Source organism: Talpa occidentalis, unplaced genomic scaffold (genome assembly GCF_014898055.3).
Source record: "Talpa occidentalis isolate TD23 unplaced genomic scaffold, MPIMG_talOcc4v2.1 talOcc4.10, whole genome shotgun sequence".
Classification (NCBI taxonomy): Eukaryota; Metazoa; Chordata; class Mammalia; order Eulipotyphla; family Talpidae; genus Talpa; species Talpa occidentalis.
This window is the reverse complement of record NW_023600993.1, coordinates 41,214,843-41,240,444: the sequence shown is the minus strand read 5'-3', so window position 1 is coordinate 41,240,444 and position 25,602 is coordinate 41,214,843. Positions and strand designations below refer to the sequence as shown.

Genomic DNA, 25,602 nt, shown 5'->3' with positions numbered 1-25,602 from the left:
GTCATTCTCTGGCCCAGAGGTTTGCATAATGGCTTCCTTGTATTCCAGATGTTTCTAGCTTCCCACGACAAGCTATTTCCCTTTCATATGCAAAGTCTGAATCTTTCCAAAACACACCTCTGAATGCTGGACTATCAGAGTCCCAACAAAAGAGCAATCAATAACTTTTGTCCCCAGGCACAGAGAATGACCATGGAGATTTGGGAGGAGCAAGAAGGAAGATCTAGCAGAATAAAATTTGCAATATTTTACTTATAAATATTTTTTGTCAAAGTGTATCTTTCTGAACTGGACTTAGGCCAGGACATTGCCTAAGGCCCTTGGCATGGTGGACACTTTAGTGACTACGATTCCCTTAAAACATTTAGAGATAAAGGTTCTCTGGGTTTCTAGTGATTACTCTAGGACTCTTTAAGGTCATGAGTGCTTAAGAAAAATTCTTTAAATAAAAAATGGAAGGGGATGTCCAGCCAGGGTTTAACAAATGGCAGCTGTTACTGTTTTTGCTGATAACAGCATGCTGTAGAGAAGGAATTTTCCTTACCATGACAGTGAAGGGGCTGTTGGGAATGTCAACGCCACCAAAACGCACATAGATGACATAGGTGCCTGGCTTGGCAGCTGTGTAGAAAATGTCATAGGTGCCATCCTCATTCTCGATGACATCTGCTTCAGTCTCAGTGCCGTCTGGGGTCAGAACTGTGCAGGTCACTTTCCCCTTCCCAGCAGTCTTGGCATCAACCACAAAGCCTACTTCCTCGCCAGTTTTTACAGTAGAGGCGATTCCAGGACCTGGAGAGAAGTTCAGAAGAAAATGGGAGCTCTAGCCACAGAAGTGGCCCTGGAGGGCTAAGAACAAATCACACTTATTTGTGCTGTATCTGTAAATGCCAGCCCGTCCACTGTCACCACACAGAGGGGTGTCCCAGAGATCCCCTGGGGAAGATGCTGCCCAACAAGTTACTAAAAAGGAGTCTGCAGGCTACTGCAAGTCAACCAACATTCGACCTAGTTTGCAATATTCAAAGGCATGGGAATAAAGTTTAGCTTTCATCAACGGACATCTATTAGACATTTTCTCAAGTGTTAAGTAGATAGAAAAGTGAGCAAAACACATGGGCCTCCCTGGTGGCGCTGGCGGTTGAGCACAGCACTGTGAAGCTGTCCGCAGCCTCTGTAGTGCCGGTTCGATTCCCAGCTGGCCAGGGAGCAAACCACATGGCAAGGCAGACCTCTCCTGCTCCCCTCAGCAGTGTATTTCACTCTGCTTGTTCTGCTCCCCACTCTGTCTCTGGTGAATTCTTAACTCCCCCTGCACCCCCCACATCTGGCCTGTACTCTGGTTTAAAAAAAAAAGTGAGCAAAACACAGTCCTTGCTCTCAAGATGCTTATAATCTAACAGGGCAGATGGATGTAGGCCAGGCCCTGAGAAAGCCAGTTCAACCTGCTGTGATATCAATTGTTCTTTAGAAAAGCATCTTATAAGACATCTTCATAAAAGTTCTAAGTTTTATCTCAGGGCTGCCACATTGACAGAGGGCTTCCTGAGAAAAGGGGAAAAGACTGAATTCAGAAGGATGGGTCTTGGTTAGGGGAGACTTACAATCTCTGTGCCCAAACAATAAGCTGTGTCTCTCTCTCTCTCTCTGATGTGTGGCATCTCTTTACAAAGGACCCACATATCAGGTGCTGCAGAAAAGATGAACTACAACCACACTGGCAAAAAAAGTACCCAAGTATGTAGAAGCAACAGGGAGTACTCAGAACATGTTGATTAGTGTAGAAGGGAACCAGTCTGTGGAAGTTCTTGAATGACAGACCAGAGGTGTGGCCAATAGGGTGCCCCTTTCCCTGCCCCCACATGAACTCCAGGAAGGAATAGGACCCAGAAAACAAGGAGGAAGTTCCACCCAAAATGAACATGTCCTCATGTTAGCAAAGACAATACAGTTGTCCCTGACTCAGCACAGAGCCAGGAAGTGGCAGATTAACCAGCAGTTCAATTTTTGTGGTGGGTCAGCCAAAAGGGGCCAAGGTGTATAATTTAAAATCTTGTCCTACAAGCCAGAAGATTTTGTCCATTCAGAAAAAGACAAGGTATGAGAGCAACAGAACTCATTCAGGCTGGGCCTTTGTTTAGTTTTATTAAAAGAGAAGCAAATCTGTTTAATTTCAGAGATGGGGATTCATGTTTTGAAATCTGATTCAATGACACCAGAGTTGTAAGAACCATTCTTAGAAACCGAAGGATTTGTGACAATGAAATAGTCCATCTTAGAAAATGACAGATATGTGATTGCTCAAATATTCTTGGGGAATTCTTTAGTGACCAAAATGTAAGTCTTGGTCAACACTCAATACTCAAGTCCTGAGTGTTAAGGAAAAACCTGTATCTTTTAATGTGTTTCTCAATGCTGACCTGAAATGCTCTTGAATAAATCTTGAATAACTAAGCCATCTACTCATGGAAGGATAAATTTGCTGCTTTTCATGGGAGCCACCATCACAGCTAAGATCTCAACAAATGTACCCACTTCAAAAATAACATAATAGCTTCCATGTGCCTGGCACCCTGCTAAGCATTTTTGGTATTTGCCCTCATCTAATTTTGGCAATAACCCTGTGAAACAGTCTCGGATCCTTAGAAGAACTTCCTGAATTTAAGTGGCCTAAGAAAAGATCTTCAATGTAACTCTGAGAGTGGTTGACCATTTTCTCTTGATCACACATAGCTATTAACATGGTAGAGACAGACTAGGCCCTCGCTTTTGTCCTTCAAAGACCCTGACCTCTACTTACCTGTGGCCAGGCACTTGCTGGCATCGCCTGTCTGTGTGGCCCGGATTCGGTAGGGAGAAAGTGGGATGTTGTCACCTCCATAGGTGACCCCAATCATATAGCGTCCAGTCTTGTCAGGGATGTAGGTGACAGCATACGTGCCATCTTTATTGTCATGGACAACGGCTCTTTTTGGTTTTCCCTCTTGATCCTGTGGATCACAGAGATAGGCTATTTAGGACACTATCATCAAGATGTAGAAACCATTCACTGAAAATCTCAACACAATTTTGCTCATTAATTAGTGCCTCTAGTGGGAGGAGACAGAATTATTAACGTAACACAATCAGTTTTTCTTGGCAGGCAGAGGTGAGGCTCATAGATCCTTTTAACAATGTGACAGACACCGTAGATTTTTAGTAATTTTTCTGTTGCATGAACAAATAGTATTTTAGCTCTGAATCCATGGAAATGTAGGGAGGCAAGAGATCTGAGGCTCCTGCTCATACACCACCTCGTGCACTCTCCTTTTCTCTTTAGCAATAGGACTTAATTCTTAGCTTAGGTGCACCGCTCCCAGAATCCAAGATTCCACTTCCCAGCATCCTTTGCTACGAGGTATGGCCACATGGCTTGTACTAGACTTATAAGCAAATGAGGAGGGAATGGAAGTCGTCTGAGGCATGCCCTAAGTTCTACATAAGAGAGGACTAAGTGGAAGCATGCCCCATTTTCCTTCTGCCTTTCTTCCCCTTTCTGGCCTGTCATGAGGATCAGATGGCTAGAGCAACTATAGCCTTGTGGTCCATGAGGAGACCTTAAGGACAGAAATTACACATTGGTTGGGAGCAGAGATATGGAGTCTCTTCCTTGACAAGCTACTGAGCACCAGGCCCCTCGTCCCCAGGCTTCTTTAATAAGAGAGAATAATCCCAAACGTGAAACCATTTTTATTTGAGGTTTACTATGAGATGTGGCAGAATTTAATCTTAAGTGACCCAACGAATAATTTAAAATATTTAAAACTAAAGATGTAGGAATAATAGAGAACAAAATATATGAAATTCATTCACTAAAATGTGTATTTGGAGGTATATCCTCAGATCTCTTGGCAAGCATGTTTATTCTGCACAATTACTGACTCACTGGTGGGAAAATCTGACAAACATTTGTATCAGATCAGAAACTGCTTGTTCTTATACCTGGCCAGGAAATTAGGTCTTATTAATGAAATTTGACTCCAGAAAATAATTCATCTACCGTTATCTGAACAGCAAGCAGGCCTTCCCCGGCATCTCTGGCATCAATCGCAAACTCCACAGGCAGACTGGCAGGCACACCATAGGAACTGAGGCCAGGGCCGCTGGCAGTCACTTTGCTGGCATCATATGTGGGAAGGACCTTGACCTTAAAGGGGCTTGAAAGATACACACACATCCCTGTCAGTATGGATACCTGTCAACTCAGGTACATCTGACCTCTCCTAGACAGAGACTGGGGTTGAAAAGGGGATATCCATGAGGTAGTAACCACCTACAACAGACCAGTTTTTCCTGCGTATTCTATGAGATATAAACTAACTCCCAAACTAACTTTGGGAAGCATGGGGTTACACACCTCTAATCCACTTTCATGGATAAAGTAATCAAAAATGGAAAGAAAATTTTGGAACTTCAGTTTTAATATTTGATTTCATTATCTTAAATTTTTTATATTTAGCATGCTTTAGATAGTACAGCATCTGTCAGTAAAGTAATACATGAATGCAATTTATAAATATATAAATTTTATACAGCTAGAGCTATATGTGTATCTTTATGTAAATTATGTGTATTAGAGGTATGGGTAAAACTTTTTCATTTTAAGTATGATTGGAAAAAAAAACCTTTGGGGTCTCTTTCTCTTCTGAGAGTTGAGGAGCTTATACAACATTTTTAATATTAGTATGAATGAGGAATAAGGTTTCTATCCAGCACCTTCTAGGAGTGCTATTGTCAACCAATTCTTCAAGTAAAGAAGTAAAAATCTTTGGCCTAATCAGGAAACTACTTCCAGGGTCACTGGAAAGACCCTGATAAACTAATATGTTTCTTGTTCCCTCCAAACATTTCTGACTCCTTAATTTCAACTCCACTTTCAATTTGGCTGAAAGGAATAAAGGGTGTGGGATGCCAAAAGAGAAGGTGCCGCAAACATCAAAGCTAGTGTATTTTACAACTGTGAAGGGCACACAGGTTCTCAACAACACTTGTTGATTAAATAGATGGGCTGGTGGACAACAATGGATGGATGGGCAGATGGGTGAATGGATAGAAGGTGGGTGGGTGGGTGGATGGATGGACGAATGGAGGGGTGGGCCACCAAGTGGTCCCAGCCAATCCTCAGTGGGGTAGGCTTGAGGCTGGTTTGGACCCCTTCCCTGTAAGTCAGAACCTTACCTACGAGGTATCTCTTCATCTGCATACTTGACGGAGACCATGTAAGGCCCCTCCTGGGATGGCGTGTAGGTCACTGTGTGTGTGCCATCCCCATTGTCCATTACATTCACTGGTTCCACTAGTCCTGAAGATAGAGATGAGAGATCTGAGGAACTGCCTGGCTTCCCCTTCACTCCACCCTGGGTTGAATTTGAAACAGGATCACTTTCATCCCTGAGAGCTATTGGATTCCACTGATGAATAACATAAAGGCAAGCAGGTCATAATCAGAGACCTAAGAAATTGCAGGAGACGGGATCCTCAATTCATGGTTGCAGAAATGACCCCAAGAGACATCTTTAGCTTTTTTGTTGGATAAGGTACACTCAGTCAGCCCTAGAGTATAATTAAGGAGACTGCCTGCACTTGTTGCTAGAGGGTGTATGGCAAAGATGCATGTTGCAGTCATGCAATATCCTTTTCAAGCTGGTTAGGCATGCTTAAGAGGTGGCAATTTTATTTCACATCTGAGAAAGGGCCAAAGAGTCCAGAACTCTGAACAGAGAAAATTAACCAATGGACTGGCCAGTCAAGACTTGTGGCCACCTTTGAGCAAAGACCACTACAGCGCCAGCAGGCTGGATATAGGTGCGGGGCAGGTAAGGGTGCTGATTTCACAGGGTGATAAGGCTCTCAATGTGATGCCTGCAAGGGAGGGTTAGATTATTTTAAGGTATAATCAAGGCATGCATTGGGTTGGTAAATTCGAGACCCCAGTTCTGAACATGAACACCAAGGATGGGTCAGCAGCAGGGTATGTTAATCAAAGCAAGGCATACTCATTAAGCAAAGCAGATGAGGTAGGTATAAGGCAATTTTAGAGGTGGGGCCAGCAACAGGCATTCAGGTTACATAAATTAGAGCAGCAGCCAATAGGAAAATGCAAACCTGTCTCCATAAAGTCACCCTTCGGGTCACCTTTAAAGAACTCTGAATTGGTGTTCAAGGGGCTGCGCCATGACTGGGAATCCGTCTCATCAGCTAAAATTAAAAAGCTGTTACTTCAGAATCCTCCACAATAGAGGTAGATAACTAGGTAAAGACTCTCTCTCTCTCTCTCTCTCTCTCTCTCTCTCTCTCTCTCTCACACACACACACACACACACACACACACACACACACACAGTGTGAAGCTTTATAGAATCAGATTCCAACCCCATGACCTCATTTTCCCCAAACCACTTCTGACTTCAAAGGGCATAACCTCTTGCTGAACCCCATTTAAGGAGAAAGCTCCTCTTCAAAGAAGGAAGCCCCCATTTGCCATTTCTGTGAAGCCAGGAATATATACCACTGGGGAAAATCCAGATAATTTATGAATTTACACAGAATGGCAGATTTTAAAATGCTAGAAGAGGACATGCTAGTGACCTAACTAAAATTTCAATGTACTTCAGGGATTGGTCCAAAAATGGCCTGCTGGTCTTACCAAACCCCAGTCTGAGAACAGGCAGGTCACATTGCCAACAAAGCTCATTCCCTGAAAGGCTCTTTCTCTAGAGAGTTGGACAATGACAAAACCATGGCCCATGTATCTGTGATTTCCAGAAATTCTGGGTATGTTCACATGAGCACCAAAGTACCTTAAGGAGACTTATGGCCTCACTCGAATCCAGACCTACCCAATTAACCTGACAAATGCCAAAACAGGTAATGAAGCAGTTGCAACAAAATATGTCAGAGCCCAAATACTACTTGCTTTAGCTACTAAAAAAGAAAGAAAGAAAGAAAGAAATTTGAAAAAGACATTTAGGACCATCTTATTAAATGGGGAAAAGATAGGCCACTAGAGGAATAATAGTTGCCTGCTTTTTAAGCAGGTACTTCTGTTTAGTCAGAAATTAGAGCAATAAAGCCACTTAAGAAATTTAATTTGAAGTACATGACCAAACTCAAAAGCAAAGGTCCTGCTCTGGGTCCTGGCTGCCTCAGTCTGGGCAGAAGAATGCTGGCAGGAGGGTACAATGTACACTTACCTCGTGGACCCAGGACCCTTACTTCCAGCGGAGCCAGGCCAGCCTTGCTGCTGTCCACTGTGAAGGACTGCACGACATGGGCTCTGACACCCGAGCCCAGCCCGGGGCCGGTGATTTTGACCTTGCTGGGGTCTACAACATCCTTCACAGGAACTCTGAAGGGACTGCCTGAAAAAGAGGTCATGGGATTCTAAGCATAACCCTGAGCAACTGGAGACCTGCCTTGTGTGTACCCCCGAATTACACCATTGTTCCACCCAGGCCCTCAATTTACAGGCCTTAGTCAGCAAATTCTGCCTCACTGTACGTGCACCTACATGTACCTACTGCAGACATCACAGCAGCTGCTGGGCCCACGTGGCTAATGGCCTTCCAAGAGCCCACAATGTAGGAGAAGGATGAGGCAAGGAAGTCACTGCAATATTGTATGTAACATACAGGTGGGAGGTGGGGGTCGTATAAGGCGCTGGTGGACCATTTAAAAAGCAATGAATCTTGGCTTCAGGAGACCAGAGAAAGCTTTTCAGTCACATCTGTGCTGAGAAATAAAGGTGAGCAGATATCACCCAAGGGAAAGAGATGGAGAGGGTCTCAAGAAGAGGGATAAGCATGTGTAAAGGTCTGGAGGTGAGGGTGTTGAAGGAGGAGGCTGAATGTGAACGGGAGGAGTAGAGAGGACTGAAGAGGGATGGACAGGTCTTGCAGTCCATTTCCAACAACCTCTCATACACAAACAGCTCCTGAGAGCCCACGGGAATCCTCTCTCTGCAACAAAGCTGGCATCCTCTGACCATAGAGTCTTCTTGATTCCTAACCACGGCTAAAGCCTTGTGCTCTTCCTGTGTGACAGTTGTGGTCCCCCTGATGGCTGACTCCATGGGTGACACTGGGGGCCTCTGATTCTTTGAGGGTCTCAATTTTAAGGACCAATGAATGAGACCATCAAAATGTATGCACACTGGGATTTAAGAGATGCACTGAACAGAGAAGTAAGTATGAGGGATGCTCATGGGATTCCCCCAACAGGGAGGACCAAATAAGACCTCCCCAAAGGTGAGCCAGAAAATGGAACCCATTGAGTGCAGCACCATGCCCCAGGCTGACAAATCTATCATGGGGACAACATGTACCTCCTCCCATAGCTAGAGAGCCTTAAAGGGTGGCAAGTCAAGGTCGACTAACTGCCTTGGGAGCCCAGGCCCCTCAGCTCTGCATCCTAGAAAGTTTACACTTTGTAGAATCAGTGGTGGTAAGTAACAAAAGACAACATATAGAACAAAGGCCCTAGCTTTTTAACAATAGTTGGGTTTCAATGAGCTCTTGTTTTTTTCAGCTACATGAAACAAATGGCTGATCCTGGCAAAGACAAGGACCACCCTCCAGGCTGGGGTTTCCTGAGACAAAAGGGAGTTCTGTTTTAGAGACATTGGAGGATTTTAGTATCAACAGGTGATGGCATTAGAATGCCTTTGCGGCCAGTCACCAAGTCAGAACTTCCACTGGACGTTGTCTGAATTTAGCATGGAAGCAGTCAAGAGCCAACACGATATTCTTTGGTGCAACATGGCAGATATGAAACATTCTCTGCCACTCCTCGGTCTGGTGACCAGGCAAACATCCATCTCTCATGGCAGCCCACTTTCTGATGCACTCATCCCAGTCAATCAGTGGTCGAAGCAGCCACCATCAGCAGACCACAGCTGGCCCAGCAGAGAAAACCAACATGCCATTATGGTAAGACAGGACACCTCATGAAAAATAACCTCATAGTGGGGTTGTACGAGGTCAGGGAAACTGGGCTAATATTTAAGCAGCCAGACTTCCCATAAAACAAATTAGAAGTTAGCAGGCTAGGAGTGTTTCTCAGCAGCACCTCAGCAGTTATCTAAGCTATCAAATCTGACACTGAAACAACCAACACTTTACTAAAGGACTGCCTGGGAAAGTTCTGGGGTTTGGGAAAAGTTGGCACTTAGCTCTGGGAGGTAACAGGGTCTGAAACATAAGAGACACCATATACTTGATGGCAAAACCCCAAATGCATCTCTCTCTGTTGTTATATTGAAGTCCATTTGGTTCAGGCTCAGGGCAGCCACAAGCTGTCACCCCCTCTGATGGCAGCCTCAAGACTTTCTCACTAAAGTTACAAGAGTTTTGTTGCCTTCACAACCAAGAGAGGATCATCTCCACAGCCACCTCCTGGTCATCTCTCCTGGGGACAAGTCCCCCACCCATAAGCCCAAAGGAATTATGGCTCTGCATTCTGTGACCAATCCCTGCTCCTTCCTTGTGGCAGTCATCCTGTGTCTTAGTCACATAGATGCTAAAAAGTAAGCTCCCAGAGGGGGGGAGCTTCGACTTATCTTGTCTATGACTGAATTACTCCTTGACCAGTGATTATATAAGTTTAAAAATCTGCATCAAATGAGTTACAAGGAGAGATTTGTTGCTTTACATTAATCAAAGCTTAAATGAACATCTATGTAGAATCAAAGTTGAATGGCATTGCTTTGCAGTCAATATGAGTGAAAGAATAGTGAGTGTGACTATGTGTGCACATGTGCCCATTAGAGGGAAACCTGTTGTTATAGTTAGTGTATAGACTCCATCATTAAATAGAAAATAAATTAATAAATAGGAATTTGAATTTTCATGTCTTCATTAGCTACCAGGAATGTCAATGGAAAACAGTAAATAAGACATGAATATAAAAACCAACCACAAAATATAGTGATTTTCAACTTTGTAAAGAATCAGCTTTCCCTTAAATTAAGAACAAAGTCCTCAACATGTGAACAACCATTACCCATCAAAACTCCAAACTACCATTTTCTGCCATGTTACTGGTCTTACAGGGAGCTGGAGTATTCTTGCAGATGTAGTCCTAAGAAAAATTCTCTCTTTGCAGTTACTGAAATATCAGACAGTCTCCCTAAACAGAAAAATCAGTAAAACAAGACTTGCTTTCAGGCAAAGTTAATTATCCTTTGTGCTCCTTTCTGGGTCAGGGCTTACCAGGGATGTGCGCGCCTCCATAGGTGATATTAACGTCATAGTCCCCTGGAGCGAAGGGGATGTACTCGGCACTGCAACTGCCATCTTTGTTGTCTCTGCAGTTTATTTTTGATTCTGAGGGTCCCTCGACAGTTATGCCAAGCCCACCAATTCCTGCCCCTCTGGAGAGTGTGTAAAAGAAAGAGAAGTGATATTAGTGGTTCATGTTAGTCTGCTTCTTGCCCAAATTCATTTAAAACCTCTCTATAAATTACTCCATTGGCCAACCGAATTCAACTCTGCTGCCACCTCTCAGAGTTTCTTAACTGTGTAATATTAGTAAACACAGCTTTGACCCCTCCTTTCCAACTCTTACCCTTCTGTTTGTTTCTTTTATCTGATTGCGTTAGCTAGAGCTGCAAGTACAATTCAGGTATGCATGTGGCTTCTGACCAGTTAACAGGATTACTTCCAATATTTCAGCTAAATGAGACTGACTGTATAGTCCTGCATTATCAAGCCATGGAGGGGCTTCCGTCTAGTCCTGATTTGCTCAGTAGTTTTATGACTTCTACCAAGTGCTTTCTGGTACTTTTTAAGGTATACTTGACTTTTCTCTGTAACATAACTCTCTACAGAAGAAAATATAACATAAAGAGAAAACTGCCTCTCGAAAGGTAAGAGACCAGACACAGATGTAGGAAATACTTGTAACATTTCTTCAAAGCAGTTAAACTACCTAGGGCTGCTCTTTTTAGAGTCATGCACAGATGCTAGGGCCTGCTTACCTGGTGACCACGGTGAAGACATTGGGTTTGTTGGTAAAGGCTTCTTTCAAACCAGGTCCTTGGGCCTGAACCCGAGATGGCTGGCAGCCTTCGGTCACCGCCACTTTGAAGGGACTGTTTGGGATGGGCACGTCATCGTATGTCACCTCCACCACATGGAGGCCTGTTCAAAACAACAAACAGAAACACATTTGCATACTTGTGGGAAATGATACCCTACTCCCGGGTTTTATCTAGTATTCATGTCTACATGCTATATACTATGTATTTAAAAAGCAGGTTAAAAAGAGAGGAGTGTCATTATGATTTGATTTTTGTTAAATATAAACTTTTTGTTTTCTGTTCACTTGACAGTTACATACCACTACCCCGCCACCCAAACCAATATCACCAAGTCCATATTCAAGTCAGTCATCTTAAGCATAATAAATATCCTTTACTTAAGAAAAACTCCATTTAGCCATTAACTGAAAGACCAGATGAAGTTTTCCCAAAGGAAACCCACAAAATAGTTAGACATGTATCTACAAAAAGAAATTGAAAATTATCTATACCACAACACATATCTAGGTAATGAGGGTAGATGGTGCTTTCACTTCCTTTAATGCTTTTACGATTTATCAAAAATGCATGTAATTCCTATATTCAGAAATCAGTATTTTTTAAAAATTGTACCAATGAGCAATATACCATGGCATCACCTCACAAACCCAATTAGCATACAGAAGAGGCTGAAGTAAACTCTGATCCAACTGTCACAAAATCAGCCCAACCAGTCAGAAAATGAAGGGACAGGAGGGTCCATTGGGAAGGGAGTTTTCATGTCCCTGTCACTTTTCATGTGCACTGCTGAGTCAGATCAAGCACAGGGCAGGAGTGGGCACCAGGCACTGGTAGAAAATGCCACAGCTCTGAATGAGGGTCATGTCCAAGAAGCCAACTCACCTTTCTCAAAGGGCGTGTACTCCACCTGGTAGGTACCATCGGCATTGTCCGTGACAAAGCACTCGGTAGAGGCTCCTGAGGGATTGGCAATGTGGGCCTTGATGTGGTCGCCCCCCACATTTGTCAGGGGCCGTGAGTCAACTGTGAAGTCAGTGGTGGCTTCACGGAACACATCTGCAGGCCAATCACACAGATAAGAACACCATTAATACCTTGAACCCAGGAGCAAACCCGAGAATCACGGTTCTCAGCACTTTACAATGCATCAAATCTAATTTCAGTGGCAGCTGACAACTGGTTTCTTTGACTTTCAAAACCAAGAATATTAATGCAACTCCCTTCTCCTCCCCCAAAGTGGCTTCAGCCAAGTGGCAGCACAACCACATGTGTGCTTTTGTCCAGAAAAGTCACCCCCCACAGGGTGAAGACAGATCTGTTCTGCAGCAAATGTGGTACTAGCCAGCAACACACTTTAAACATATTAAAATTAATTTCCAAAAATGAACTATGTCAAGTTTCCACATAAAAACCAAGATTTCTGGCTTTGTCAGAAAAAATGGGAAAGCCTGTTGACAGTGTAGGCCCCATTCCCCACTGAGAAACAGAAAAAGGAATGGGGGTGGAGCCACAGAAGAGCCACATGCTGGCCCCTCTGATCTGGGGAGTATTTTTGCATATTTTTCCTGAGGCATCTGAGTTTGCAGCCCCCACTCTGGCAGTTTCCAGTGACCCCCTAAGTCCATGTTACATTGCAGCCTCCCTCATTTTTTATGAAACCCACCTTTTCCTTCTATTCCTGGTCCAAAGACTTTGACCCTGCTGGTGTCCACGGCGGGATCCACCTTGACCCGGGCAGGGAAGTGCGGCACGAGCTCCCCACCGTACTTCATGGTCAGTGTGTACATGCCGGCCGTCAGGGGCACGTAGGTCACTGCATAGGTGCCATCTTTGTTGTTCTCAATACAGACTTCAGCTTTAGCTCCTGAGTCCGAGATGGCTTCCAGGCCAAGGGCCCCGGGCCCCGCTTCTGAACAGTCTACACTAAGCAGCCCCGCTTCTCCCACTTTCCCATGCTCCAGACCTGGTCCCGATGCCACGACTTTAGAGGGGTCGAAAGGCATTTCAATGTCAGCTTTAAAGGGAGACCCAGGTATGTGGACTTCCTCGAAGAGAATGTTAACGAAGTATTCTCCAGGTTTTGTGGGAAGGTAAGAGACGGAGCAGGTCCCGTCGCCATTATCAGAGCATTCAATTTTGGCCTCACATGGACCTTCTACGGTTAAACCCAAACCTCCAGTACCCGCTCCTTTGGTATCGATGGTGAACTCGGCAGGCTTGCCCACAAGACCACCTTGCAGGCCAGGACCGTGGGCCTTCACCTGTTGAAGAAAGAATGAAAGTCAAATCTGCCTGGCACTGGGATGGCTGCTTAGCCAGCACTTCTTCTGACACCTGCAAGCATGCAGCCAACCCTGAGTTGCATCTCAATGAAGTGGCCCTTCTCCCTGGGGCCTGACTTGTGTCACCCCACCACTGATAGTGCAAATGGGTGAAAAAAGGAAACATGGCTATGCACTCACTCCACATGGAAAGGCACAGCAGAGGTATGGCTCTTGAAGCACAGAGGTCTTTCCTCTCTCCTGCCGGCCCTGGCTCTTCTGAACCAGGGCGAGAGCAGGAGATCTAGCACCCAGTCCAACAAACACATGGGTTGTCTGGGTTGAGTGCTTGTAGAACAGCTTTCAGGGACCTCACTTTTGCTTTGCTTACCACGCCTCCCTCAAGTTCTGCCCAACCAAAAATCGAACTATAATGTGCGATCATGTCACTATACATTTCCAAACTCATTGAATGCACAACACCAAGGGTGAACCCTAATGTACACTATGGACTTATAACGGGTTATAACTGTGGGGGGCAGGGGATATATGAGAAATTGTTGTATCTTCCTGTCAATCTTGCTATAAAAACTGCTCAAAAAATGAAGCCTGGTAAAAATTTGTATGTGACCAAAAAACCCACTAAATTTAAAAGAGTGACAGGATGAGGCTTTCATTTTTGATTTAACAAATAAGACAGTATTATAAATTCATATCATTTGGACCACTGGAATACTCCAAAATTGTTGAGTCTGGGCTACCAGAAAGAAATGATCATGAGAATATTATATTTGTTTTTTTTTTTTTAATTACAAGAGCTGGGGTACGGGCCAGAGGTGCGGGAGGGTGAGAGGATTCACCAGAGACAGAGCAGGGAACAGAACAGGCAGACAACTGAAATACACTGCTGAGGGGAGCAGAGTGCATGATAGGAGAGGTCTGCCACACCATATGGGGATCCTCCCTAGCCGGCCGGGTATCGAACCTGCACTGCAGAGCTTCACAGTGCTGGGCTCAACATGCTGTGCCACCAGGGAGGCCCAAGAAAATATTATATTCAGCGAGAGAGGAAGAGCAGCACATTGAATTCTAGAAGAGAGGTCTATTGTCTGCCTTGAGAATTGACTTCCATCACAAAAAACAATTTTCTAAAGGTCTTTGCCAGGCAGGGCCAGAAAGAAAAAACAGTGTTATATTTGACAATAGGAGACAAGTTTTGGAACAAAAACAAAAGCTGACCTTGGTTGGATCTGGCGGCAGCAAGGCCTCTACCACGTAAGGGCTCCCGGGCACAGGGTGTCCATCATAGGTCACATCTACAGCATAGACGCCCTCCTCACGAGGGATGAACTTGGCTGTGCTGCTCTCCCGGCCTGCCATGGGTGACACCAGACATGGCACCACCTTCTTTAAGGGGTTCAGGATTGTCACATCCAGCTTCCCCTGGCCTCCTGCTCCCTTGGTGTCGATGGCAAACTCCTGATCCTTCCCAACTTCAACTCCTGGAAGAGGGAAATCAGTCAAAGTGATGAGCTGATCCTTTTCAGGAGAGAAATGGAGGTTCCTTGGACATGGGGGCTACCTCAGTCTCTACAACAAGCAACAACTGATGTCGAGGACAAGAAGATGATAATAACCAGCAATATGAACAAAGAGTACAAGAAAAATAATTAATGATTATAAAAAAATTAAGGCAACTATCACTTACTGAATGCATTTTACATGCCAAGCACCAGTATGGCACAGCATCTCCTTTCATTTTCCACATCACCCTATGCGGTATTTATTAGTAATCAATGGCTCTAACACATGGGAAACTGAGACTCAGAGAGGTTAACAATCTTTCCCAGGGATATCCAGTAAACCATAGGGAAGAACTCAAACCTAAATTTATATACTTTACCCCACAATCTGCTTGGCTAATCAGTAAATTATAATATGATTGTTCTCTCTGCTTTACTTACTTTTGCTCTTGATCTTTTATTAAAACACCCCCATAAACCCATGTTTCATTTACAAATTCTTGGCAGCAAATTCTATACTATAGTATCTCCCCCCGTCCTGTCCTGCCCCCTCCCAAAGCAAACATCATAGAACCTGGCAAACGCAGGGGCACTGAAGCAAGTCCTGAGAGCTGACTCTGTCTCCTGCCAATTTTTGAAGGTCTTTGCACAGCAGGGCTGCAGAAAACTGTGTGTTATATTTGACAAAAACAGGGAACAGACTTTGAACCAAAACAAAAGCTCTGGGAGCACAGAGCCCCGACCACAACCCAGGGAAATCCTGACTTAGGCAAGACAGGGCCTGCCAAAAGGAACACTGCTGAACCACAAGCAAGATTACGGAGCACCACATCCCAAAGGCTTTTTCCTGGCTTGGAGTGGAAACCCTTGAGTGACGAGGGGACAAGTGACAGCACTGGACAGTGACCATTCATATGCTCAGAGCTGACTGCCCCTCAGCGACAAAAGCTGGCATTGAGTTCTTGCATCAGCACCCTGAGTCCTGGCAGCCAGCCTCGTTCATTTGGGTTTCAGGTCAACAGAGATGCTCACCAGTGGTCCCATGGAAGACCTGGAGAAACCTTTACAGGTGGAAAAAGAAGCCTGGGGATATGCACTGAGCCCTGTGTGATCCTGAAACCAGCTGAATGTAAGCCACTGAGGTACAGCCAGGCTTGGTCACTCAGCAGTTAACTCCAACCAGAAGAAGTAAGTGTGAAAGTTCTCCAAGAGCACTGCTGACATAACGTGGGCTGAAGAAAACATCACAGGATAACTCTCATGAAAGGTAGCATTGCTAAATGTTTTCTGTTGGCACATATTTATGCATAAATGCAGAGAAAAGGTCTGGAACAATAAAAACTGAATTGACAACTTTGCTTAATCCTATGTGAGGCAGAGGTAATGGTTACAGTGGAAATCACTCTCAACGGTGGTTTTTTTAGATAACAATTAATTTTTAAATAATTTTTATATATGTCATTGTTCATTTGTGTATATATATTGTTCATTTATGTATATATATATTTCATTTGTGTATATATATACACAAATATATATATATACACATACACAAATGAACAATGACATAGATATATCTATCTATCTATCTATCTATCTATCTATCTATCTATCTATCTATGTCATTGTTCATTTTTTTTTTTTACAATGTTTGCTTTTTTTCATCAGGTGTAGTCCCCAGAGAATTTCCACCACCAATTCACCTGTGCACCATCACCATAGTCCCTTGTTCTCTTCCTGCCCTTGTTTTGATCCCTCCCCCTCCCCTGCAGAATGGCTGATTTATAGTCATCTGTTTATTTTTATTTTGTTGTGTTTTTTATTGGATGACAATTAATTTAAATATCTAAAAAAAATTATGATCTCGTGTTGAACTTCTGAAGTTGAATGATAAGTATATCAATGCTCATATTATACAATTCTTTCTATTTGTATATATTTAAAATTTTCCCTAATAAAAAATGGAGAAATTGAAAATAAATGAAATGAGATTGTAATAATAAGACAACTGACAAGTTAGCTAAAGAAACATTGGGATGAGGGTGGGGGTTGACTGTAGTTGTGGTTTCTGACTGTCAGGGAGTTGGTTTTTATGCTTGACTGCTGACCCCATTGTGGATTCAGTGGCCCCAGTAGTTGGCACAGAGGTGAAACCTATCAGAGAATGGCATGCTCCAAATTCTCTCTGTAATGAAAACATCCCACTGCAATGCCAGCAGTTACTGAGGGCTAAGTGCCAGTCCTGAATTATTAGCTCTTTTAATTTTCACAGTATTCTCACATATGTAAGTGCTCTTGGCCACCCCACCCCCAGAGTACAAGTGAGAAAAGTGAGGGTAGGTGAGGTTAAGTGGCAGGTAGGGTCACAGAGCTACCCCAGAGCATGTCCTATTCAAACCCAAGTCTGTCTGAACTGTAAAACTTCCACAGGCAGAAAGTGCTTCTTTGCAAACTATCTTTTAAAGAGATTCTGACTGGCAGACCCAGTTGGTGGTCTTAATGACTCAACTCCCCTCCATTCACACACTTACTGTTTTCCAGCCCATTGATTTTTATCTTGCTCAGATCCAGGGGCGCAGCTACAGCCACAGTGAAAGGACTTTTAGGGACTGGATCGCCACCGTAAGTCACCAGAACCTGCATGCTGCCCTGGAATGAGAAAACCAGTTACACCTTCTGACATTGACATACTAACGAGGTGTGTTTAACCCATCATCTGACTTTTTTCTCTTTTAAAAGCCTCAGGACAGTTAGTAGATTTAGAAGACACCTCAGATTTCTCTAGGATTCCAGCCTCATGGTAGGAATAATAGAAATCAGGTAAAATAAGAGCAGCTAATAACAATAGGAACAGTTTAGTGAACATATTATATTCTGTGTTTTTAAGTATTTCCTTGGGGGGAGAAAAAGTCCTAAGGGGGAGCTCCTACTGTAGTCCCCATTCTTCCAGGAAGGGAAAGTATGGCCCAGAGAGGCAAAGTCACTTGTCCCAAATCACACGCCTGGTCTCACACCCATGACACCCACGGCTGAGTCCGAGCTCCTCTGCAAACTGCCTCCCCAGCCAGCACACACCCAACTCCGGCCACAGCTAAAATCCCAGGGAGCTGTCAATGAACAAAACCATTTTTTTTTTTAATGTCCTGGGAATCGATTTTAGGTAGCCAGGCTGCAAATGGGATTTGCAATTCACCTGGAGCCGTCCCTAAGACCACCACACAGTATCTAAACTCCTACATCTATGTCAACAAAAGAAAGACTGCAAAGAGCACAGGCCACTGTGCCTGTGGGCCTGGCAGTCTCCTCACTAGCAACCCTGGTGGCCAGGAGGTGTGGCACGGCCATGTGTGCCACAACTGCTCTCCTCCGGCCAGTCCCAGCCCACACATGCGGGCTTCCTCCCTCCATGGCTGGCTGAGTACCCTCCCTCCAAATCAAGTCTCCATGAAACCCCCCAGCTGTCTCAGTAGATGAAGAGTGCCCTCACCCCAAACATCCACAGAACATAAGAGGTGGGAGGAAATGAAGCAAGGGGAGGGGAAGAAGAACCCCCTCGAGAATCTGGCGGGCTCTCTGGAATTCAGCCCCTGTGGAAAGCTGTTGCTGATCATGAGTAAAAAGGGTGTAGCTTTTGGCCTATGTATATTTTCTCACATTCCTTTAGTAATAAAGAAGGGGGGAAGGCCAAGAAACAAATTGGTTGCATCAATGAAGGAGGGAGGACTGATTTTCCAGGATTTATTAGCACTGTACACAAAACCAACTGGCCCCTTTGCCTCCAGGGTATAACATTTCATAGTAAAATGTGTTCAGGTCAGATTCGACAGAGCTGAGAGCTGGGACAGCAAAGGTCTCCTCCTTGTAATGTTTAAGGCAAGGACTGATTTGTTGCTTCAGACTCTGCAGTGTTTGCTATACGTTGACTTTTCCTGAACTTCAATTTGCCCCCATATTCTAGCTCCTTGAGATCTAGCCTCAGGGTGAAGCAGGGGCTCAAGAAAACCCTCTTCACCACCCCTATATGTTTCTGACTTTCTCTGGTACGCCAAAGGGAAGAAGGAACAGTCCTCTTTCTGCTAAGCCCACCCATCCTGTAAAAGAAAGTATGTTCTCATTACCAGTCATAAAAAACAAAACAAAAACTCAGACAGAAAATTAACTCTGCCTAAAATAACCAACAAGAGGAGGAAGAAATCTTAGAGATTTACACCAGGACTGGCCTACAGCATTTTGTTTCCTCTGAAGCCCCAGCAAAGGAATGGACTGTACTTGACCCCAGGGGACTGTGGAGTGAGGGATGTCCAAGCAGTGACCACTGGCACATTTCAGAAGTACTTCACCGACTGGGGGACAGTTTTATTCTCTCCCCTTGTACTCCTGAGACCTTAATCTTATTCTAAAAAACACACGACATAATACCCTGACCTGAAAGTTTGGGTGAGGCCAGGACAGAGAGCCACCCACACTCCCTGCCTTCTAGATACTCTGTGACAGCACTGCCACCAGCAGCAGTAACATTTCAAGAGCAAGACTGCTATCCTCTGAGGCTCAGTGAGTGCATGGGGGTTCTGAAAGGCAACACAGTAGCATGTGGAGTGTCTCATTCCTCTGTGACTCTTGCTTAGCCTGTCTTGGAGTTGCTGCCATCAGACTCCAAACTGCTCTTTTTTGGGGGAAGCTTGAGTAAAAAAATTGAAGTCACTTGAGGCGATAGACAACCAAAAGTGCAGATGGCAAAATCCTTGGGGTGAAAATGGCAATGCATAATTTCCTACTACAAAATCAAACATTGGTCTGACTAGCCCAGTAAGTCCATACTTCTGTCACAAAGAGCTTTGACCTCCATCTTCTGACAAGAACTAAGAGGTCAACCAGCAACACCTGCCACTGGCCCACCACAGGCAGGCGAGCCTCTGAAGTTGATGCCCAGCAACCTGCAGGTGTTGGGGAGCAAAGAGCTCTAAGGTGGGCTGGAGCTCACACTGCAGGCTGCATTCTGAGAAGGAAGCACTCACTCTGAGTTGGGACCCACCCTGTCTCTCCACACACACCAAACAGCTGCATTTCTGGAAAGTTCCAGTGTGTTATTTCCTAAAACCACCACGAGGTGTGCCTGTGGGCGTCAGTCCTCAAAGTCTTCTCCCTGCCTGAGTCGGCGCACAGCTTTCTGGGCTGACCCAGGCCTTGTAACCACATCGAAGAGCACAGCTCAAAAGACATATTTATTTAACCCAATCTTGAGCTGCTAGCTACTCTTCAGAAAAGAGTTCAAAGGAAAATGAGGCTGGGTCGGCCCCACTGTTCTACTAGATTACAATGTTCTGATGTTGTCTCTGCTTGTGATTGAGGTTCCACTTCATTTATTTACTCATTCAGTCACAAATCCATACAAAGTACATATGCTTAGGGCTGGGAATGGAAAGCTATAGACAACAGATCCTCAAAGAAGGTCATTTTGTTCACTGTCATTTTCTTATAATGTGGATAAGGGAAAAGAATGGTTCCTGGCCAGGGTTACTGTGAAGGTGACATGAAGGTCACATGAAGAGTCTGCATGTTCTCCCCAGGTCTGTGAGAGTTTTCTCCGGGTACAACAGTTACCTCCCACACCCCACAGGTGTGCATGTGAGGTTCACTGGTGCAGATAAAATTGCCCCAACCTGAGTGAGTGTGGGGGTGTGAGCATGTTGGAAGGGTGTCCTGCCAGGATTGGTTCCCACCTTGTGCCCTGAGCTGCTGAGTTAGTTTCCAGCAACCACCTAGGTTCCCTGAACTGGAATCTGTGGGTTGGAAAACAAATGACTACAAATGACTATTGAATATTAGAAGTGGCTTGGATCTTTATTAAAGTTTGGTGATGTTTTTGTGACTAGAAATATTGCCTTAGGAACATACAACTTGTTTAAATCAATTAGCCTATGGTAAAATTGATTTTGTGTACTTTCTTTTGCTTAAAGTCACAGTTTCTAAGAACCTATGGATGACATTAAGTGGGCAATGACTACACTAGTATGATTTATATAGAACGTAACAGTCTCTCCTTGGGGAACTCACAATCCAAGATTAAGAGATTTAATGTTTTCTTTGCCATAAAGAAACATGCATAATTGCAAGTTGCCCAAATAATAAAGTAGAAAACCTTACTCTAAACAAAAAATAAAAAGGACAGAAGAGGTATGATGGGGGTCATTCACACTCGAGGCAGTGGCTGACACCAAGATTCTGCCAGGCTCCTTAGACGTATGAAGAGTAGCACTTGGCCAACAGCCCTAAATGTCTACTGAGTTTGCAGACAGCCCTCAGACCTGCCCCCAGAGAATCATGTGAACAGACCTAAGGGTGACTCTGATATAAGGGTGACTTACTCCACACTAGCTTCCTTTCAAGACAGGACCTGGGCTCCCAACCTCCACTGGCAACTACTGGGGGTGCCTGTATGAAACCTGAACCTCTCCTGATGTTTCCAACTTTTTAACTGCTCAGCCAAAATGCAACAAGGAATATAGATAGAGGAAAAGGTTCTCAAATTGTTTTTACAAGAGTCTATGACTTTGGACCTCCCTGGTGGCACAGGGGTTAAAGATACAGCACTATCAAGCTATTGTCAGCCACTGCAGCATGAGTGCAATTCCCAGCCTGCCAGGGAGCTAATCCACATGGTGCAGCAGACCTCTCCTGTCTTGTCTGCTGCTCCCCTCAGCAGTATATTTCAGTTGATCTGCCTGTTCTGCCCCCCACTCTCTCTGGTGAGTCCTTTCACTCCCCGCACCTCTGGTCTACACCCCAGTTCTTGTATGCATAAATAAATAAATCTTAAAAAACAAAAAAAGATTCTATGACCTTGGATCTTGACCAGTGAGCGTGACCATGCTTTCTGGCACCGTTTTGGAAAGAATGAAGAGACTGGCAACAAAGATGACGTCAAGCCAATGTTCTCGGTGTTAAGGCCCCTCCCCCATCCCTCCGCAGATTCAACAGGAAAATAATTACCAACTTACCACTAAGTGTTCTGATGAGAACAGGGTATTGTATCTACAGAAGTAGTTTTACTATTACTAATAATGAGCCCCTCATTAGGGTTAAAAAGCAAAACACAGGAAGCAGCACACCTGGAGATTAAGAGGTCACATTTATAATGTGGCGTACAAGAGCCTGCCCCAGAGGAACTGGCTCTCAGAGTAAAGGTTCCTTCTTCAAGGATGTAAGGGGGACACAGCACACTCCCTCATCCTCACTGTGCCCCTGTCCTTCCACCTCACACTCGCCAGCCCTCCCTAACCAGATGCAGCAGGAATGACACTTCTAGAGCAGTGTCTCTGTGGTAAGCATGACCTTCTTCTCCTACCAAGGCATTTCTCATACAGGGGAACTCTTTTCCTCAAGAAAGAAGGAATCTCAGAGGCTTGGCACCATTATTTAGAACACCATTTAAGTAGTAAAATCCAGGCTTTTCTGCCAGGGTATTAGCTTCCAGACCCTAGAGGTGTGGACAGGAAGCAAAACAAAATTTTGAACAAATAAACACGAACTCATACAGAGAGGTCATTTTGTTGGGCACACATTGCCTAAAATAATCAGAGCAAAGCAGCCCAGGTGGCAAGATCTGGTCTGTCTTCATGTATTTTGTAAAAAGGGAAAATTTCTGTCCTAAACGGGAGGGTCTAAAGGCTTCTTTGAGAAAAGACTCTGGGAGAGACTTCACAAATCCACGGAAAAAGAAAGCAAAAGGGCCAGCAAGGAAATACAGAATGTAGCAGCTCCTTATGAGTAACTAATCAAAGATTAAAAGGAAGCTGGCAAGGCGGGGAGAGCGTGTGTGTGGGAGAGAGACAGGTAGACATTAGGACCTGAATTTCAAGAGCTCGACATTCTCTGCTAAAATCCCCAAGTGCGATTCAATAGAGCACAGACTATACCCTTGGTGTCCAAAGTGGGAATGTGACTGGACGGGGGCAGCAGACCAGAGGACAAGAGGACCCTACCTGCTGGGTGGGTGTATATTTAACAGTGTGGGAGTAGTCATAGTTATCGATGATATCCAAATCCTTCACCATGTCACCAGGAAGGGGACCGCTGAACTGCACATTGAGTGGAGCCTTTCCAGCCCCTTTGGTGTAGACAGTGAAGTGGGTTGGTTTCCCGTTTTCCACACCTGGAAGGGCAGACAGTGAAATGAGGAGGCGGGTCTGGCTGGAGTGGTTTCATTTTTACAACCAGTCTGACAGGTTAAACAGCACCAGCTCTACCAAGGCAGTCAGTGACAGGGGCTGGCTCCCAGCCATGGCCAGCAGCTCAGACAGGAGCACTGTCCCACTGAAATGGAGTCCTGATAGAACACCGGCCTCTGGTGTTCATGTCCCTCAGGAGTCTGCCCCAAACATGCCATTGCCACTGGCCTGCAGATGGCTCCAGGATGACCTTGTACACATGCCGTCTTACCTGCTTTGCTGAGTCCTGGGCCTTCTGCCTTCACTTTGCTGGCATCATGGGAAGGGTCGACTTTGACTCTGAAAGGACTGGCGGGGATTTCCTGTAGCAGAGACACTGTCTCATTAGGAAAGCCCCTGAAATGCTGCCAGAATTTAGGCTTCTGCCCAACGCAAGGGGGGAAAAGCTCAGCACAATTTTGATTTTATCAAGTGGTGAGCAAACCTGTTATCTCAGCTCAAGACCTCACAGTCAAAAGTTAGACAAGAGCCACAACAGGTCACCTATTAAGGCCCAAACCCCCGAAATCACAGGCTTGGATCAGAAACTCTGAGTTTTCAACATCTAATGTTGAATATTTAGGATATAAAACAAACAAACAAATGAATGGAGCATTAAACCAAGAATTAAATAATATATGGGAGGAGGGAACTGTCCTCTAGGGAGAGTGGCGAGCGAAGGTTTGGGGACTGCACGGAACTGATCAGAAACAGTTCCAACTCTTCAGAAAGCATGTTGCAGATTGTTAGCATAAAAGCAGAAGAGATTAAATCGATGAAGTCAAATCAAGGACAACACCTTCAGCACAGAACCTTCTCCTGAGGTTTCTATTTTTAAGAAAGTTAATTTGCATCATTGGGATTCTAGCATCCCTGTCTTCACTAGCACAAGTATAAATATCTGAAACTTCAAAACTCCCCTCCCTATAAGTTTAAGGGCTAAAGCCAAAGTCATTGCTCCAAAGACCAAAGTAGAACACATCTAAAGTTAACTGTTTCAATCAAAAATGATGAAATTGGATAGCCAACCAGTCTCTTTCCAGAGTCCTGTCCTTTAATCACTGAATAGACTACACTTCATTTTTAAAGTGGTAAAAATTTAGTTGTGCGTGTTTCTCCCTGCCTCCCCACTCCACTTTTAGGTTTTAAGAAAACAGAGAACAAAACCGAGGAGCAGAATCCTCCATAGTGGACCTTTTTAGTGACCTTCCTGTAGCTAAAAAATAAAAAGGAAGTAAGTGCACAGGCAGCAGGAAAGATCCGAGACCCAAACACACACCTGAGATGCAAACAGAACTTTGATGGTGTATCGCCCAGAGGCAGGAGGCACATATTTGACTGTAAATGTGTCGTTGGCATTGTGAATAATGTCAAAATCCACATCTTCCTCATCCTCACTTAGCACCCGGGCATCACATTTAATGCCAACGCTGACATCACCTGCAACAAACCACCTTATTAGCACCAGTTTACAAGAAACAGCATGTCTCGAGCAATCACTTCCAGCTCAGGAGAACACCCCAAAAAAGCAACTGGGAAGCTTCCAGTGAGAGGCCTGACAAAGGGATGGTGAATAGAGGATTAGCAGAGGGGATAGAAGATTAGCAAAGGTATCACCAGAGAACTGACACAGAGGCTCATTAGTTGAATAATTACCTATTCAGGTGAGCCATTTCCTGGTTCAAAATTCACTGCCCTTGAAAGAAGAAGCACTTTCTTCCTGAAAGAGCAACAACTACTGTGATGGGTTAAGACCCTGCTCACCTTCCCCAGCCTCTGTACAGTCCACGGTGAAGTGAGTAGGCTCATTTGCCTTCAGTCCACTTCTCTCCACACCTGGCCCAAACACTTTGACCTTCTGGGGATGGCTGCCCTGCCCGATGTTGACCTAGAGAGGACAGAGAGAAAGTTGTCATCAAGTTCTCCTCTGCTTGCACCCAGTAACGTATTAGTAGTTAGCATTGCTACGAACAGACCACTGGGGCAGTGGAGACCACTCTCTCATCAGACCACTCCGCCTTTCAAGGTCCACCAAGGATGAGTTCTTTCTCACAACTTACTGCCGTGGCCATCAGTTATGTGGGCCAGAGCTGCCGCAGGACAGGGCTTTGTCATGTGATAGTCAGGATTCCACCTACAACCTACCCTGTAAGGGCTGTGTGGGATGTTTACACCTCCCCAGACCACAGCAATGGTGTGCTTGATGGCTTTAAGTGGGGTGTATGAGCAGGCATAAGTGCCATCCATCCGGCTCTTCATCTGGATGTCAATGGGCTGGCCTTCTCCATCCTGTAAAAGAGCAGGAGTTAAGAACAGAGTTGACCCTCACACCGTCTCCATTAAATAGGGCCACCACAGCCTCCAGAGACAACCACATCACTACTCACTCAACTTCATGGAGCAAATATGATGTCATTTTCTCAGAATCCAATAATCACAGGTGATTAGATTCTACACGCACATCTTTATTTTTAATTAGTAAGAGCAAATGAACCAAACTGACAGCTATGGCCACTCAATGCTTCTGAATTTCA

At 44.7% G+C, this 25,602-nt stretch overlaps 1 protein-coding gene across 5 annotated transcripts in view; it reads right to left on the bottom strand.

Annotated features, from left to right (window-relative positions):
* FLNB (filamin B) overlaps positions 1–25,602 on the bottom strand; it is a 134,036-nt gene that overhangs the window by 29,465 nt on the left and 78,969 nt on the right. For 4 of the 5 annotated variants that reach the window (XM_037491591.2, XM_037491564.2, XM_037491573.2 and 1 more), the window contains exons 14-29: positions 25,214–25,357; positions 24,833–24,956; positions 24,348–24,508; positions 23,301–23,391; positions 22,844–23,013; positions 17,393–17,510; positions 14,578–14,840; positions 12,741–13,338; positions 11,960–12,133; positions 11,015–11,177; positions 10,248–10,408; positions 7,233–7,400; positions 5,218–5,341; positions 4,040–4,196; positions 2,801–2,990; positions 545–792 (exon numbers count right to left, since the gene is read on the bottom strand). In XM_037491591.2, the coding sequence (XP_037347488.1) occupies positions 545–792; positions 2,801–2,990; positions 4,040–4,196; positions 5,218–5,341; positions 7,233–7,400; positions 10,248–10,408; positions 11,015–11,177; positions 11,960–12,133; positions 12,741–13,338; positions 14,578–14,840; positions 17,393–17,510; positions 22,844–23,013; positions 23,301–23,391; positions 24,348–24,508; positions 24,833–24,956; positions 25,214–25,357 (3,054 nt within the window). Of the gene's footprint in view, positions 1–544; positions 793–2,800; positions 2,991–4,039; positions 4,197–5,217; positions 5,342–6,144; positions 6,238–7,232; positions 7,401–10,247; positions 10,409–11,014; positions 11,178–11,959; positions 12,134–12,740; positions 13,339–14,577; positions 14,841–17,392; positions 17,511–22,843; positions 23,014–23,300; positions 23,392–24,347; positions 24,509–24,832; positions 24,957–25,213; positions 25,358–25,602 lie in introns of all 5 variants that reach the window. The other variant, XM_037491599.2, reaches the window with a different exon arrangement.